This window comes from Polypterus senegalus, chromosome 3 (assembly GCF_016835505.1).
Source record: "Polypterus senegalus isolate Bchr_013 chromosome 3, ASM1683550v1, whole genome shotgun sequence".
NCBI lineage: Eukaryota > Metazoa > Chordata > Cladistia > Polypteriformes > Polypteridae > Polypterus > Polypterus senegalus.
Window position 1 is genome coordinate 146,121,707 of NC_053156.1, and position 16,960 is coordinate 146,138,666.

The window sequence follows — 16,960 nt, forward strand, 5'->3', positions numbered from 1 at the left end:
TTAAAAAAAGAGTTTTTAGCGAGCGGGTCATAATGCTATAGCACAAATTCTTGCAGTGTTAGTTTTCTCTTTTGTTCAAGGTTTTCTTAGTGTTATTCAATATTTTTACATTTAGTTTACTACTAGCAGAATACCTGCGCTTCGCAGCGGAGAAGTAGTGTTTTAAAGAAGGTACGAAAAAGAAAAGGAAAAATTTTAAAAATAACGTAACATGATTGTTAATGTAATTGTTTTGTCATTGATATGAGTGTTGTTCTCATATCTATCTATACTGTATATATATACCTCTATCTATCTATCTATATATATATACCTCTATCTATCTATCTATATATATATATACCTCTATCTATCTATCTATCTATCTATCTATATCTATATCTATATATATATATATATATATATATATATATAGCAAAATACCGTTCAATGCGAAGTACTGCATTAAAATTTTTATTAAGAAGAAAATTAAACCTTTTTAAACTGAGGGAAAATATGCCAATAATTATTTGTTAAGGATCTCTTTGTATACAATGTTGTCAGTTCGGCCTTCCGGTTGTAACATGACCAAGCTGTGCGCTGAGCTTACTGTTGAGCATGTAACTTACAGTTGGCCATGTGAACAGTAATCTTGTCTCAAATGTCACATCTTGGATTGCTGCTGTCATAATCGATTTGAGTTTCATGGTTTGTTTCAATTACGACAGTATTTGCAGGATTTGTTGTGTTGAAGTGACATTTGGCATCTGTCAAGCGTTGTAAGGACACAACCGGTTTTATTGATAAAATCACATCCAGCTTTTGAGAGTTTAAACATTCATAAACATCGAAGTGTCCACTACTGAAATCGTCACCTGTGAATCTAAGATGTTTGAGAGGAATTGGCGGTTGTCGAAAGGTGTAAACTTTTTGGCCATTTTGGTACACTTGAAAGCGACAACCGAACAATTCAGCGGCAGCCATCAACTCACATGCAGAACCATAGGTGAAGGGCTTAAGCATTTCACTCTTCTAGTGCTCCTGTGTAGTATAATTATCTCCTGTACGTAATCAGTTCACACCTTGAACCTGTCCCAGTCATTCAATACATAAGACAGAATCTTCCTCCGGATATCAAGAGTGAGCCTGATATGGCCGTGCAATATGTAACAAAGAGAATGGAAAAGGTAGGTGGTATCTCCGGCATGGAAACCACTCGGTAAGTGACAGTTCTTTGATCGATGGTGATCATCTCGATAGACATGGTAATGGGGTTGGAATGATAAAGGAAATGGGTACCTGAGCAATGTAAAGTAATTGTAAAATACCTATACAATACCTATAATTGTAATAAACAAACAATAAAACAACGGAGAAGCCGTGGATTAAACAAATTAGGGCTGTAGTTATCAGTAGGGAGATGTGAATCCCGTGGCGAAGCAAGGAAGGGAATGTAGAGACCGGAGCGATGGACAGTCTTATATAGGCAGGTAGCCAGCAAACAACGTGGGAGGCGTTGGGATGGGGGACACAACGCCACCTCACGCGGTGACCGAGGTGCAGGCTATGGACGATATATATGCGTAAGTAGGATTCAGTTAGCGTTGGGAACCCGTGTACCAAATAACTTGAAGATGGGCCCATAAGTAACAAAGACTGTTGAAAAGTTCAATATGGCGGCCGACAGTGGCATCATACCACCGAAATAAGTACGTACATTGGTTTCGGTTAGTGCAGGGAAGCCGCCTACCAAATTTCGAGAAGATGGGGCCATAAATAAGAAAGTTCAACATGGCAGACGTTGTTGACCGTTATGACCATTACGCATAGAATTTCGAAATAAAACCTGCTTAACTTTTGTAAGTAAGCTGTAAGGAATGAGCCTGCCAAATTTTAGCCTTCTACCTACATGTGAAGTTGGAGAATTAGTGATGTTGGAAAGTTCAATATCTCGCTGACAGTGGCATCATACCACCGAAATAAGTATGTGCATTTGTTTCGGTTAGCTCAGGGAAGCCACCTACCAAATTTCATGAAGATGGGGCCGTAAATAAGAAAGTTCAACATGGCGGACGTTGTTGACCGTTATGACCGTTACACGTAGAATTTCGAAATGAAACCTGCTTAACTGTTGTAAGTAAGCTGTAAGGAATGAGCCTGCCAAATTTCAGCCTTCTACCTACACGGAAAGTTGGAGAATTAGTGACGTTGGAAAGTTCAATATGGCGGCCGACAGTGGTGTCATACTAACGAAATAAGTAACGGACATCGGTTTCCGTTAAAAGTTCAATATGGCAGCCGACAGTGGCATCATATCACCGAAATAAGTACCAAATTTTAGCCTTCTACCTACACGGAAGTTGGAGAATTAGTGACGTTGGAAAGTTTAATATGGTGGCTGACAGTGGCATCATACCACCGAAATAAGTATGTACATTGGTTTCGGTTAGCGCAGGGAAGCCGCCTACCAAATTTCGTGAAGATGGGGCCATGAATAAGAAAGTTCAATATGGCGGACGTTGTTGACCGTTATGACCGTTACGCGTAGAATTTCAAAATGAAACCTGCTTAACTTTTGTAAGTAAGCTGTAAGGAATGGGCCTGCCAAATTTCAGCCTTCTACCTACACGGGAAGTTGGAGAATTAGTGACGTTTGGAAAATTCAATATGGCGGCCGACAGTGGCATCATACCACTGAAATAAGTACGTACATCGGTTTTGGTTAGAGCAGGGAAGCCACCTACCAAATTCCGTGAAGATGGGGTCAGCCTTCTACCTACACGGGAAGTTTGAAAATTGGTGATGTTGGAAAGTTCAATATGGCGGCCGACAGTGGCGTCATACCATCGAAATAAGTAAGTACATCGGTTTCGGTTAGCGCAGGGAAGACGCCTACCAAATTTCGTGAAGATGGGGCCATAAATAAGAAAGTTCAACATGGCGGACGTCGTCGAACGTTATAGATCGTTATGACCGTTACGTGTAGAATTTCGAAATGAAACCTGCTTAACTTTTGTAAGTAAGCTGTAAGGAATAACCCTGCCAAATTTCAGCTTTCTACCTACATGGGAAGTTGGAGAATTAGTGATGAGTCAGTGAGTGAGTGAGTGAGTGAGTGAGTGAGTGAGTGAGGGCTTTGCCTTTTATTATTATAGATTACGCTGTGCTTTCTTTGGTGTAGTTAACTATATTTGTGCTTAAAAACTTAAAAAAATATATATTTTCATACAGTTCATACAGTCTGGAACGGATTAATTGTATTTACATACAATCCTATGGGGGAAATTACTTCGGTTCACGACCAAATCGGGTTACAACCAGAGTTTTGGAACGAATTATGGTCGTGAACCGAGGTTCCACTGTATTATTTTCAGACAAAATTACAGGCATTTTACGGAAATACAAACCAGTATTACTGAGAGAGAAAATTAAAGGCCCACAATACAGTGACACATATTACAGCCACATACAAGGTCCCTTGCCATTTAATATAGACTGTTCATACAAATGTTCATGCACTACTGTTCTAGCGCCCGTTATTTTAACAGGCTTAATGTCTAGTGTGTATATATATATATATATATATATATATATATATATATATATATATATATATATATATTGTGACAGTGAGGCTCTGATCCGCCTCTTGAACCCTTAGGTATCACGCTGGACTCTAGGTGAAGATATCACTAGTTTTCTTTTATTGACCTTTACGTACAGTAAGCACACCTCTCTGTACACTATTCATACCCCAAATAAATTATTTAACACAATCACAATTAACACTCCATCTCTCACAGACACTTCACCCCTCTACCTCCCAGCTCTGGGTTTTCTCTGTGTCCTTTTATATCCCCTGACCCGGAGGTGTTCCTGCCCAACAGTCCACAAGTCCTTATTCCTTCCGGGTCAGGGTAAACAGTCCATATCTTCACCCTGGAAGCACGCCTTCTCTTCCTGTCCTGGGATTGTGATGCACTTCTGGGGTATAGGGCACATACGAGTCCACGGGCCCTCCTACAGCGACTCCCAGTGGCCCCCACGGTATTCACCAGGGCTGTGTGTAAAGACTACAAAGTCCATAAGGCCCTACTGGAACTCGGGGCCCATCCACACTGTCGGGAGAGCTCCTCCTGGCGGCCTTGGGGTAAGGACCGGAACTTGAAGCCGGCCATCCACCACAATATATATATATATATATATATATATATATATATATATACACACACAGTGGATCCTCGGTTTATGAGTAACTTGGTTTACGAGTGTTTTGCAAGACGAGCAAAAATTTTTAATAAATTTTGACTTGATAAACAAGCGATGTCTTGCAATACGAGTAGTATGGATACACTTTGTCTGCTGAGCATCATGTGATCACAACTGAGCTGATGGTTCTTCTCTCTCGCTCGCCCTGCGTGTCTCTCTCTCTCTTTATCTCGCTCGCCCAGCGCGTCTCTCTCTCTCTCTCTCCTTATCTCGCTCGCTCGCTCGCCCAGCGCGTCTCTCTCTCTCTCCTTATCTCGCTCGCTCGCCCAGCGTGTCTCTCTCTCTCTATCTCTCTCTGGCATTCGTCTCCTATTCTCCGTCTGAGTCTGTGTGCCTCACTCATATAGTCAACATCCGTACGAGCGTATACTGTTTACTACAGCATTGTGACTGTGTGTGTGCACTGTGAAGTGCGAGACCCCATCTTGCTCCCCAAAACACAAAGCTCAGTCTCAGTACTTTAACACCAGCTTTATTCAGCTTGAAACAGCAACAGCGCTGTTATTTATTGTAGCAGGATCTTTATAATGTTCCTTGTATGACCCATTGACGACAGGTGCTTATAGCATGTCTGCGATCTTTTTGGATGCGCTTATATGGCGAACTGCTACAGTGCTGGGAGACTGCGATTGCTTTGGGACGCTCTGCCGTGTGTCGTCCCGTTGGGTGGAATCCCACATGAGTTTAGAAACACACCAGCCATGATTCTTTTTAAAGGTAAAATGCAGGTTAATTTGTATTATGTATTTTACTTTATATTTTGTATTAATCATTTTTATATGAATAGTTTTGGGTTGTGGAACGAATCATCTGAGTTTCCATTATTTCTTATGGGGAAATTCGCTTTGATATACGAGTGCTTCCGGAACGAATTATGCTCGCAAACCCGAGGTTCCGCTGTATATATGTATATATATATATGATAAAATTTAGTGGGATTAATACAGTTTATACAGTGCCTTCATAAAGAATGAAAACCTCTTCATTATGCTAAACACATTTACATTTATTTTTTTCTGTCATCAATCAACAATCAGTAGTAGTCAGAATGACAAATCAGAAACAAAATTTTATAATATATAGAATAATACATAACAATATATACTCTGTGTCTGTGTATATGTATATATATGTATATATTTATATATGTGTGTGTGTATATATATATATACAATAAATAATGCAAAATTTACATATGTGTGTATATATATATATATATATATATATATATATATATATAATGTAAATTTTGCATTATTTATTGGACACAATAATTGAAAAATTATAAAATCTAAAATATTGATTAACTAAAAATGTGTTTCTTGTCTTTTTGATACTTTTAGAGAAGAAGAGAAGGAACATGGAGCTGATTCCACTTACTGCACGGATGATAATGACACATTTAGTAAATCATCTGGGTCATCATCCTCTTAGTGGAGGCCCTGCCATTCTTCATAGTCTTATTAGTGAAAATCATGATAACTCTTATGTTGATTGTTCTGATCTTTCATCTGAAGTCTTCAAGAGTCCAAATTTGCAACTTTTTGTATTAAATGACAGCACACTTGTGTCTTATTTGCAGATCCCTGCAGAAAAGAATCAACCTGGTGAGCCTCAAAAGGCTAGTTCTGATGTTCGTGTCATTGTTAGAGATATCTCTGGCAAATATTCTTGGGAAGGTGGATTAATATATGGACCTTTGGACAGTGAGCCATTTGTTTATGATAATAACCATAAAACATCATTGCCTAGTACCTTTGGCTTTCCATCAACCTTGAACAGGAACACAGTAAACAATGAAGAAGAGAAAGATGAATTGTATATATTGTTGGAAAACCTTGGCAATAGTAGTCCTGAATGTCTATCCCATCCACAACTAAATCTAAATGAGCCAACACCCCCACCATTTGGAATGAGCATTGATCAGGAGAAAACAATCATGGAAAGCATCTTAAGACAAAGCTGCCATGAAGAGGAACATATTAAAAGGTGGAGCAGCGACATTAGTATGAAAGTAGCAAGGAAGGAAAAACCTAATTCACAAGAACCCAACGCTCCATTTTATTTCTGTCGACTTTTGTTAAATGATTTAGGAATGAATTCCTGGGACAGAAGGTGTGTTGCGTTTCCCTTTTCTATTTAATTTATTTTTCTAAATATACCAAATCTGTAAACAAATTAATTCAGTATACAGTAATCCCTCACTATATCGCGCTTCGACTTTCGCGGCTTCACTCTATCGCGGATTTTAAATGTAAGCATATCTAAATATATATCACTGATTTTTTGCTGGTTCGCGGATTTCTGCAGACAATGTCTTTTTTAATTTATGGTACATGCTTCCTCAGTTTGTTTTCCCAGTTGATTTCATACAAGGGACGCTATTGGCGGATGGCTTTGAAGTTACCCAATCAGAGCATGTATTACATATTAACTAAAACTCCTCAATGATATAAGATGTGCTTCCCGTGCGGAGCTTGATTGTTTGTTTTTCTCTCTCTCTCACCCTCTCTAAAATTCTCTGTGCCTGACGGAGTGGGGGTGAGCAGAGGGGCTGTTTGCACAAAGGCTGTTTGCCTAGAGGATACGGACGCTCCTGTACAAAATGCAGCTTTATCGCGGTGCTTCGGCATAATTAAAAGCACATACTGCTTTTTTGATTGTTTGCTTTTATCTCACTGTCTCTCTCTGACATTCTCTGCTCCTGACGGCGCTCCTTTGAAGAGAAGATATGTTTGCATTCTTTTAATTGTGAGAAAGAACTGTCATCTCTGTCTTGTCATGGAGCATTGTTTAAACTTTTGACTAAAGGATGTTATTTCATGTCTAGAGGGCTCTAATAATGTTAACAGTGTGGGAAAGTTTATAAGGGCTTAAAATATATAAAAATAAACATACAAATATATGGTTTCTACTTCGCAGATTTTCATCTATCGCGGGGGGTTCTGGAATGCAATGCTCTGAAAATGACAACAACTGCCCACTTACTTGGCTGTGGGAGGCACGTTGCATACTTATTTCGCTATAGCAGTACAGCTAGCCATGTCCTTAAAGAGAAGCAACAATTATTGGACTTGCCAACACACAAACTTGTGACTGATTCAGTCACACAATTCATCAGCATATTAAAAATGCTAGAAAGGTTTTTGGGACAACAGCCAGCCAGCCATTACAGAATTTCTGCATACTGCATAGGCAGCGAGGTTGTTTGCGGTGTGACTTGCATATGCTCGCATGTCTGCAACGCATCTGCCATAGATGCCCTATCGTTTCTAATGTAGTGACATGTAATTTGTCACATAGGAATATGCTGCTCTGGATGTTCAACTGTCACAAGTTAGAGCTACTCTCTCTGCTTATCTGAGAGACATGGCAATGCTTTGTTTAAGATCTTCATAGAACCTAGGTATAATAACTTAACTCATTTGTTTTCTACTTGGTATAACATACTGCAATTTGAAAACCTGTATCATTTGTCGAAAGCCCTCATTTTGAACAACATTGCAGGGTCTCGTATCTTTACAGATAAAAACTACTATAGATTGTTATTTTTTGGGCAAGAGGTTATTTAAACGGATACTTGGAGCAACCTGCCATCTCTAGTGTAGATTGTTTAGGCTCTACTCTTTTGGATTGTCGACTGAGATTACATTTATGGGTGACATCAGGACAAATGATTTCTGAAATTTGTTGTATTACAACAATACTTTTGAGCTGCACAGCTTACATTTGGCTTTACTTGTATCAAATTGTTCTTTACTAATGCACCTTTTGAATCCGTATGAAGTCCACACATCTGATTTAAGAGTCGAAAGCACTGATTTCAGTTGAGGAGGACACACCATTTCATACAGTCCTGCCTGCAGCCGGACCCTTCTCATTCTGCGCGAGGGAATAAAGTGCTTTTCCCATAGGTTACTGGATCGGATGCCAAAGGAAGCAAAAATCTACATATGTTAATTGAGTAGGATAGTGATTCACAAGTTCAATCTTGAGACTTTAAGATTCAATATTGAATCCTTTAAATGGAAAATAACAATCAGAAAATCTATATGTTTACCCTGACCTAATAAAGTAACCTTCATTATTAATTTATTTATATCAAGATAAATTGAGAGAGGATACAATTAACTTTTTTCTTGCTTGTTTTATGGACTTATTATACAAGGTTGCTTTATTGCTTATTGGTGGGTGTGTGCATCCAGACCTATTAGCCAAAAGTGGCAAAGGGAGAGCAAGTATAATATTTTTGTGAGTGGGAGACCTACATGTTGAAGAGATGCACTTGAAATATTTTTGCGTGTCTTCTTGTATTTTGTTAATCTTTTCTCATATATAGTCCTTCATTCATCATTCTAGCACCCATGTAACCAGCCTCCCCTCAGAATTCACCTTTTAGGAAACACGGTGCTTTACCTGCATTGCTGCGTAGTTAGAAAAAATTTCTGTATGCAGCACGCAGTGAAAACCCAGTGCATGTTGCTGTGTCTGATGTCATTTTTGCTGTGCTATCCTTTGCTGTGCTATCCAGCATAGGCACGTCAAGTATAAACCTTAGACAGTGGTTACGGCAGTCTTGCGTGCTGTAAGGACCTGTCTTCAAAATCGACACCAAACTTTAGATGATACATGAAGAAATGGGTCTTTTGTTGTTATTGAATTGTTTTTGATTAGGAAAATATTTCATTTACCAAAGATCCGAAACATCTGCTAATCTGCCAGGATTTGCAAGTCTGTTGTTTGGTTGCCCGGAATTAAAAGCTGCCGATTTGTCCACCCTGCAGTATCATTATTTAACAGTGTTTGATTTTAGATTTACATTAACTTCACATATGTAGTGGGTAAACTTTTCTTCAGCTGATTAGGAGAGAGAATGGTGAAACTCATTTTAGAATGCTGCTGCATTATTTCAAATCCTGGAGTGTACCATTTGCATCAATGTCACAGTAGTTTATTGAGATGTTATTAGTTAGGAGCAGACAATATCTATCCTCAAAAGCCAATGAGAATCTCTGGCAAACGACCACTGATTTTGGTACTAGAACAATGCTAGATTTAGAAAAGCAACTGAAAAGGTTATTTTCATTTGCAGCCCTGTGTTGTAATAATGTGTAGTCAATCATCTACTGTATCTTTTTACAAAACCCATTTATCCAATACCTGGTTGTGGAATGCTAAGAGATGGTGCCATTAGAAGGGAGACCTTCATCATTGTTCACAATGTCAACCAGGGCCTATCTGAAAAAAAATAATAGCTGTAGCCCTCTCTTATATACTTATCTTTCTTAACATTTCAGCATCCATCTTTGTATCAAGAAACTTAAAATCATTCAGTGCTTCCTTCTGAAGTTCTAGTTATTTGTTCTCTTTGAAGCTAGTTTTTTCTCTGGTCAGTTTTTTGCTTTATTACTGTTTTATTCTGAGTAAATTTAATTTTCTTAACAGTTGAATTTACATGTTGATGTACAATTTATTTATTCCACAATGATATTTTTATACATTTACTTTATTTTTTATTATGAATTTATATAGATTTTCTTGAACTACATGACCCTTGGTCATACGCGTACCTGACTGCAACATTCTATTTAATTTATTTAATACTGAGGCAATGTATTTTCCAGTTAGGTATGCTTATACTCATACTAAATTCTTTCACTGTTTGTTTAAACATTTCATTCTTTACTTCCAACAGAAAACGTTTTCATATTTTAAAGAAAAATTCAAAGCTTTTAAGAGAACTTAAAAACCTTGATTCAAGACAATGGTAAGTACTTATCACCTGAGTTTCCAATAACAGCAAATTATGGCAAATAACAGCAAATGGCTACATTACAATATACCTGTGTGATTTCTTGTTACATGGTATAATTTAGTTTTTGCTACATATGTCAACTAAAATGTAAAAGTTATTTAAATTGACAAGTTCTTTGATTTTTCACATCCTATTATAACACTTGCCCAATCCCCTTCTCTACATGCCTTCATTAAAGCCCTCTTGCATATCTTTCAAATTCCCTGTGTGTTGAAAATAATCTGTTATGCATCAGCTTTATTTCAGACTGCATACTTTCCTTTTGTTTTTCTAACGTACAGAGACACTTATTTTTGGAATTTACTTTTATGCTGAAAAGGATTTATATTTTTTAAATCTAATAGATCTTGAAAATACAAAATTTAATTGTAAATTTATTTTATATTCTGCTTTGGGTATTATTAAGGATGCATATTTACAAGTAATTACATTTTAGGCATTACACAATTTTAATAATCTGTGTTTATCTTAACAATTTTTGGTCAGTCTCTATGCAGAATTGCTAATGAATGGTTGCTAGCACAGGCTCTGTGTATATATAATGTAGAGAAGATAACTCCAAACATTTTAGCACTTACAATTCTTCTTAGCATTTTTCTTCAAACCTTCCTTCTTTCCATGAGCTGAGGCAGTACCTTGACATTTCTCCTGAAACACATCATGAATCTTTGTTTTTCAGTTTTTTCAGACTTTCTGCCTCATACAAAAAGTGTTCTTCTCAGGACGTTTATATATTTATTTTAACAGTTGCTAGTTCACATTCATCATGTGTGTTCTACAAGAGGTGTACTTTATATGTTAATACAGTTTTTGCAAAGTGTAATATTTGAACTATTTTTGAAGTAGTAACACCAAAAGAGGAGGTTATGCATACAACCACATGAGGTAATAATTTTGTCCTTTATCATCTCATTAGTATGAAACATGATTAGTGTATTTCTGATTATGCTTCTGGTTGAAGTGCACAGATTAATTAGTTACTACCATAACTTTGTTCTTTTTTTGTAATGTCCAATGAGTTGTTTACAAACCTTTGTGCTGGTTAAATTATCCATCGATTATAACAAACTATCTCAGGTACTGCAGTAACATCAGAAATCATCTTTTCTGCTATTATGTTTATAAACATTTTAGTAAAGTTACACTTCACATCCTTTAGTTCTGGGGTTGCTTACTAAATCATTAATACATATGCAAGTGAATATTTTACATACTCTGCAGAATAAAATATGTAAGCTGTAACAGCTATGATGCTTACATTCAGTAAAATGTTATAATCAGTAATCTAAACCTCAGTATATACATTACTGGGACTAACATTCAGTGCCTTGGAGACCTTTTCCCAGCCATCACAAGGATCATGAAAGATTCAGATACTTTCCTGTTCAAACATGGGATTTGCTTTGCCCTTTAAAGCTCAAATGAGAGTCTATCTGAACAGCTTTGGCAGCATAATAATAGCAGACTGCCTTTATTGCAGTTAGCCAAATATCCAGTGACATACCTAGATTATATTAGGTGGACAGCAGCCTCAACTACACCTGAAGTTCTATAATAATCGTACTAGCTGCAAAACATTATAGTTTTTCCGTTTTTATCTTAAAATCAAAAGCAAAATTCATTCAGTCTTTACTCAGAAAACTGTACATGACATGTAAAAATGCCATATCACTTTTTTCTGTTTGTAAATTACAAATGTTTGTATACATTCTGTAAATGATCTTGGAGGACAATGAGGAATTACAGAAAGGAATATATGCTGTTCAGTGTGTTGATAGCTCACATACAAAGAATCAATGAGCATATCAAAAGAAGAGAACAAATTATGTAAGTACATTTAGTGTATTTTGTCCTGAAAGTGAACTTGGAGAGACAGAATGTGGATGCAAGTTGCATCTTACCTGGGGTGAGTTCAAGCCTAATTGTAAAAAGCATTTTTCAAAGAGAAGAGTAAATGGTTTTTATGGTTGAAAGCAACACAGATGTAGACCGTGTTTTGATTTCCTGACTTGTTCTCTCATTGACATCATGGTCTATATTTAATTGAGTACAATTTTTAACAGCATGATTAAGTACAATTTTTAATTGTTGTCATATAGTATAAGAAATAATAACCATAATAATAATAATATAATAGTGTAGTAATAAGTCTTGATTATTATTAATTTCTTTCTATGTAGCCGTGAAACACACAAAATTGCAGTGTTTTATATTGCGGAAGGTCAAGAAGACAAATGTTCCATTCTTTCAAACACAAGAGGCAGCAAAGCATATGAAGATTTTGTTTCTGGACTTGGATGGGAGGTAACCGTTTTACTGTTATTTTTGAGTTGTTTTGCTATAATTTATCTCTATTTTGGAGCATAATGTAAAGGATTTCTAGATAGAGGTGTCTTGACAAGCTAAAAGGGACTTGCAGCAGGCTTGTTTGATTTCAGCCTTGTGTCAGCATGATGCATACCCACACACAGCAGCATCAAGAAGTTTAAAGGATAAGAATGAACAACCTCATCAACTTGAAATTGGAACTCTTGAAAATACAGCTCCTATTAAAATAAGAGATGCTGAGGCTTTTCATGACTTTGCTCTCTCAGTCCACTCCCTTGATGGAATGGTAAATACCCTTGAAGTTGACAATGGCTTCTGTGCAAACTACCCCCTAGTTTTTGTCAAGATTTATCGGGTACTCCATAAAACATGGTGCAGAATGACAGAATACACTGAAGGACCTCTCCATGGTTAGATACCAAGTCATGAGTGAAATGAATTTCAGTGCAAGCTTCTCTCTCCTTTACCAAAGTGATGTCATGAGAAGTCAAGCAGAATGACACCTTTGACTGGCTAACTGAACAGATTACAATATGCAAGTTGCATATTGCATATTATAATCTGTTCAATTAGCCAATCAAATGTGTAATTTTGCTTGACTTCTCATTGCATCCATAATGACTAAAACAGTACATTACCCTACTACTACAAAGTGATTTCACAAAGTCAAAGAAAGGAATACCACCCTCTTACATCAAGAATAAAGAAAAACCTACCTCAGTGCATTATTGTGCTGAAGCAGGATTGGCTGCAAAAGCTACATAACCTTCACAGACAAAAGGTAAATCAAAGGCCATGTGATATAGCGGGTCCACGGCTCTGAATAAAAGCCCAGTTTTTAAATAAATAACGCCATACTCATGGTTTAAAGAGAGGGCGTGGTAGTGTGGCTGGAGTGGTTCCTGGACACTACATGAGGCAGGCGTTTCCTCGCTTATGTGCACAGGTGAGGAATCGTCTGTGTCCGTAATTGAAGCCGGGAGCTGCTAAATGCCACACCTGAGCCACATCCCCAGGATAAATAGGAGAAGCACGAGGTGGAAGGGGGAAAGACAAAAGATGAAAGAAAGTAAGAGGCAGAGAGCGAGAGAGCAGCATTGGGGGAAAGAGAGTGGACAAGCCAGCTAGCTAGAAAGAAAAAGGTCAGCTCGGTCAGGGTCCCAGATGGAGCGAGTGATCGGCACTCGTGGGACTGGATTATGCCCACTGAGTTATTAGAAAAGTGGTTACGATAGTGGACAAGTCTACCCTAGGGATCCGAGGGATGACTTCAACTGCGAGAAGGAAGACGGGAGGACAACCGACCCCGAGCGGTCAGACAGACGCTGGGGGTGGCAGCCAGGACGGGGGTCAGTAGTATGAGGACTGCGGTGGCTGAAGTCTCGCATGCTGAGCACAACTTTGAAAGAACTCGAGAGACAGATAGGTAGATACTTTATTAATCCCAAGGGGAAATTCACAAAAGTAGTAAAAAGAGTCCACATAAAAGAAAGTGATAGGAGTGATCAGTAAAATAATAAAATTTAGAAAAAGTTAGAAAAATAAAGTCGTACATGGAGCTGCTGGAAAGGCTGCCACTCGTGGGACTGGGAAGAAGCTGAGCTTGGGAGGTGTAACCCCAATGTTGTTAGAATGATTTTAATCTCATTTTAGCCTTGTTTTAATGCCTGGGATTTTTTCCTCTTTGTTGGATTATTTATTTAATAATGTTTGATTGCACTACACTATTTATTTGGACACTGTTTTGTTGGATTGTTTTAATAAAAGCACTTTGCACCTTTTTGCACCATGCCCTTGCTTCGTGATGTCTTCACTGTCCAGCTCATCCGTTGACATTACCGATAGTCGGATTCAAGAGCTCTTAAAAAGAAGATAGGAGCATAAAGTGGAACCTGCATCATCACATGCCATATTGCCCATTACCTTAACAGCTGTGCAAAATTTAAGAATTTCAATACTGGCTCAGGTTGTAAAATAGATTAAAGACAATGAATGCTGTTGGCAATGTGCATGTTCAAATACACCTAAAGTCTGCAACTTAAAGAAACCCTGAGTTCTTATAAGGCACTTTACCTAATTATACCACATGAGACAGTTACAGACTCGAATCAGTATTGTAATGACAGTTGTTGAGCCAGAAATAATGTATTTTGATCAGCAACCCAGACTACATAATATCATGGCAAAGGTTTTAAAGCTGCTACTCCACAACGCTGGTTGCTGTGTAGAGGCTTAAGTTATAGTAAATGATGGTTCAGAAACAACAGTTATCCTTCATTTAGCTGTATAGAATCTTCGTTTGGAGCAGAGAGTAGAGACACTGACTCTTTGAACAGTGAGACAGGACCTTTTACAGGTGTATGGTAAATCAGTCACCTTTGACATCTCTCCAGAGCTCAGTAAGAAATACGAGATCACTCAGGCATTTACTGCAAAATGGCTAGAGCAGGGCTATTCAATTATAATTTCAGATGGGCCAGATTTTCAAACCAAGGAATTTAGCTGGGCCAGACATTTTCAACAGCCAATAAGCAGCAGGTAATGACAAATTTTAAATCAACACAAATGATTGTATTTAAAAACAAGTAATGTTTATTCATTGTCCCCCTTTTTCATTGGGTGATATCTGGCACAGGCACGTTAAATGTATAAAAAAAACCAACACAAAAGCTATAACTGAACATAATCTGAGGTAGTTGCAATACTTTTTTCCCACTTTTGAAATAAAAAATAAACATTTTGCTCACATCTGACCAGGCACATCTCAAAGTGCACAAAATCAAAAAATTGCACAGTATTAGCAATAATATTTATTTCCCTTTTGAAATATGAAGTCCTCCACCAATTTAAATGGGTGATCATTACAGACAAAGGATTTTTTTTCATAGAACTTAAACTATTTCATTCACATGGTTTTAATCACTCATATGACAGAAGTTAAATTTAAGATCCAACAACAACAAAGCCTTTCCTCTAGAAATTGTTTCCTACTCCTCCCAGAAAAAATACCTGAGTAAATGCTTAAGAGCAGCACATATGGTGTGAAAGTGGAATGGTGTACTTATATTAATGATTTATCTTTAAAATATCTTTGTAAAGAGTACTTGGGTGTCAAGTAATGAATTATTAATTGTAGTTATTACTATTATTATTTTTTTACTAAATCTTATTTTCCATGTTTCTTTGTTGACAAGCTCCTGATGAAGAATTTACTGGTAACAGAACATGTAGTACGCATGCCAAAACGACTGAAGTAACAACTAACAAAGTGGCATTTTTGATACCATTTTAACAAACTTTACTGTCTGCCGTCAATCACAGAACACCCCAGTAAAATTACTGTAATACACCTTCAACCTTAAACACAGACTTAATCACATCGCTGTGCCTGACAAAACAGCGGGCAGGCGACTGCTCATACATATTTACTGACAAACAGGCCGGCATTTTGCATGGAGAATGCATTAAATCAAAAGAGAAATGATATGCAAAGATGTGTGAACACAAGGAGATTGGTGACAATCACACCTAAGTGTGCCACGCCAAATCAGAAGGGACAACTGAATTCTACAGGGTACAGATACAGTATATTCATAACAGGGTACCTATATGATGGGCAGATGAATTTCAAATGTTTTGCATATCTGTCTTTTGTTTTGATGACCGATTGTGTTATATTCAGCCCTTCGTTCATTATTCTGGCACAAGCGTAACCAGCCCTTCATTGAAATTCACCGTTTGGAATATACGATTGTTCTACCACCAGTGCCATGTATTTAGAAATATTTTCCTGTGCGTGTCTCCAAATCTGATGTCATTTTCGCCATAAGCCCCTTGCACCCAGTGCGGGATATAAACCAGCCTTTATGTGGCTCAGGGATATGCAAGGAGGATCCCGTACCGACACATATGTTAACAGCACATCCGCTTAAATAAACAAAATGACCTTTTGCATCTGTTACAATCTGTACGTAATCTGATCTCTCATTCTCCCGCTATATCACAATTCTGGGAACCTTTTGACTGACCCTCGTATAATTGGTTTAAAGTTTCAATGATTTCATTTACCACTGGGAAACAAAGTAGAAGCCTATTTTGGGACTACAGGCTGGGCCACTTGGTGGTTGGTTCTGGACTGCATGTGGCCTGAGGGCCACCATTTGAATAGGACTGGCATAGGTTTCTCAGTGTATTCCTACCCAATTTCACCTACAGGGCTTTCCACTGTCACAAATCTATAAGGTTTACTCCATGCTTCTGATTGGTTCAGACTTTCCCTACCTAATTGTGCGAATCCACCTAATAATACAGGGATCACAACAAACCCCTCTAGCCTTACATACTACACAGGCCTGCAGAGGTGCAAGTACATGACCACACATATATGCTGACATCTGATCTTATGAGACGTATAGAGCACCTATGGCAAATGGACATACTTCACTACCTTAATGAGAGACATGTTACTCAATTAAAGCTGAACATACAAGGTATAAAGTTGCTGCAAGCAAAAACCATGAAAATTCATATGAAAGGAGTGCAAAGCTATGCAGCCCCATTATTGTGTAA

At 37.7% G+C, this 16,960-nt stretch overlaps 1 protein-coding gene across 1 annotated transcript in view; it reads left to right on the forward strand.

Moving 5' to 3' along the window:
* Positions 1-16,960, forward strand: part of ralgapa2 (Ral GTPase activating protein catalytic subunit alpha 2) — a 627,566-nt gene that overhangs the window by 420,639 nt on the left and 189,967 nt on the right. Inside the window, exons 32-34 of the mRNA XM_039749771.1 lie at positions 5,592-6,363; positions 9,944-10,015; positions 12,244-12,367. Of these exons, the coding sequence (XP_039605705.1) occupies positions 5,592-6,363; positions 9,944-10,015; positions 12,244-12,367 (968 nt within the window). The remainder of the gene's footprint in view (positions 1-5,591; positions 6,364-9,943; positions 10,016-12,243; positions 12,368-16,960) is intronic.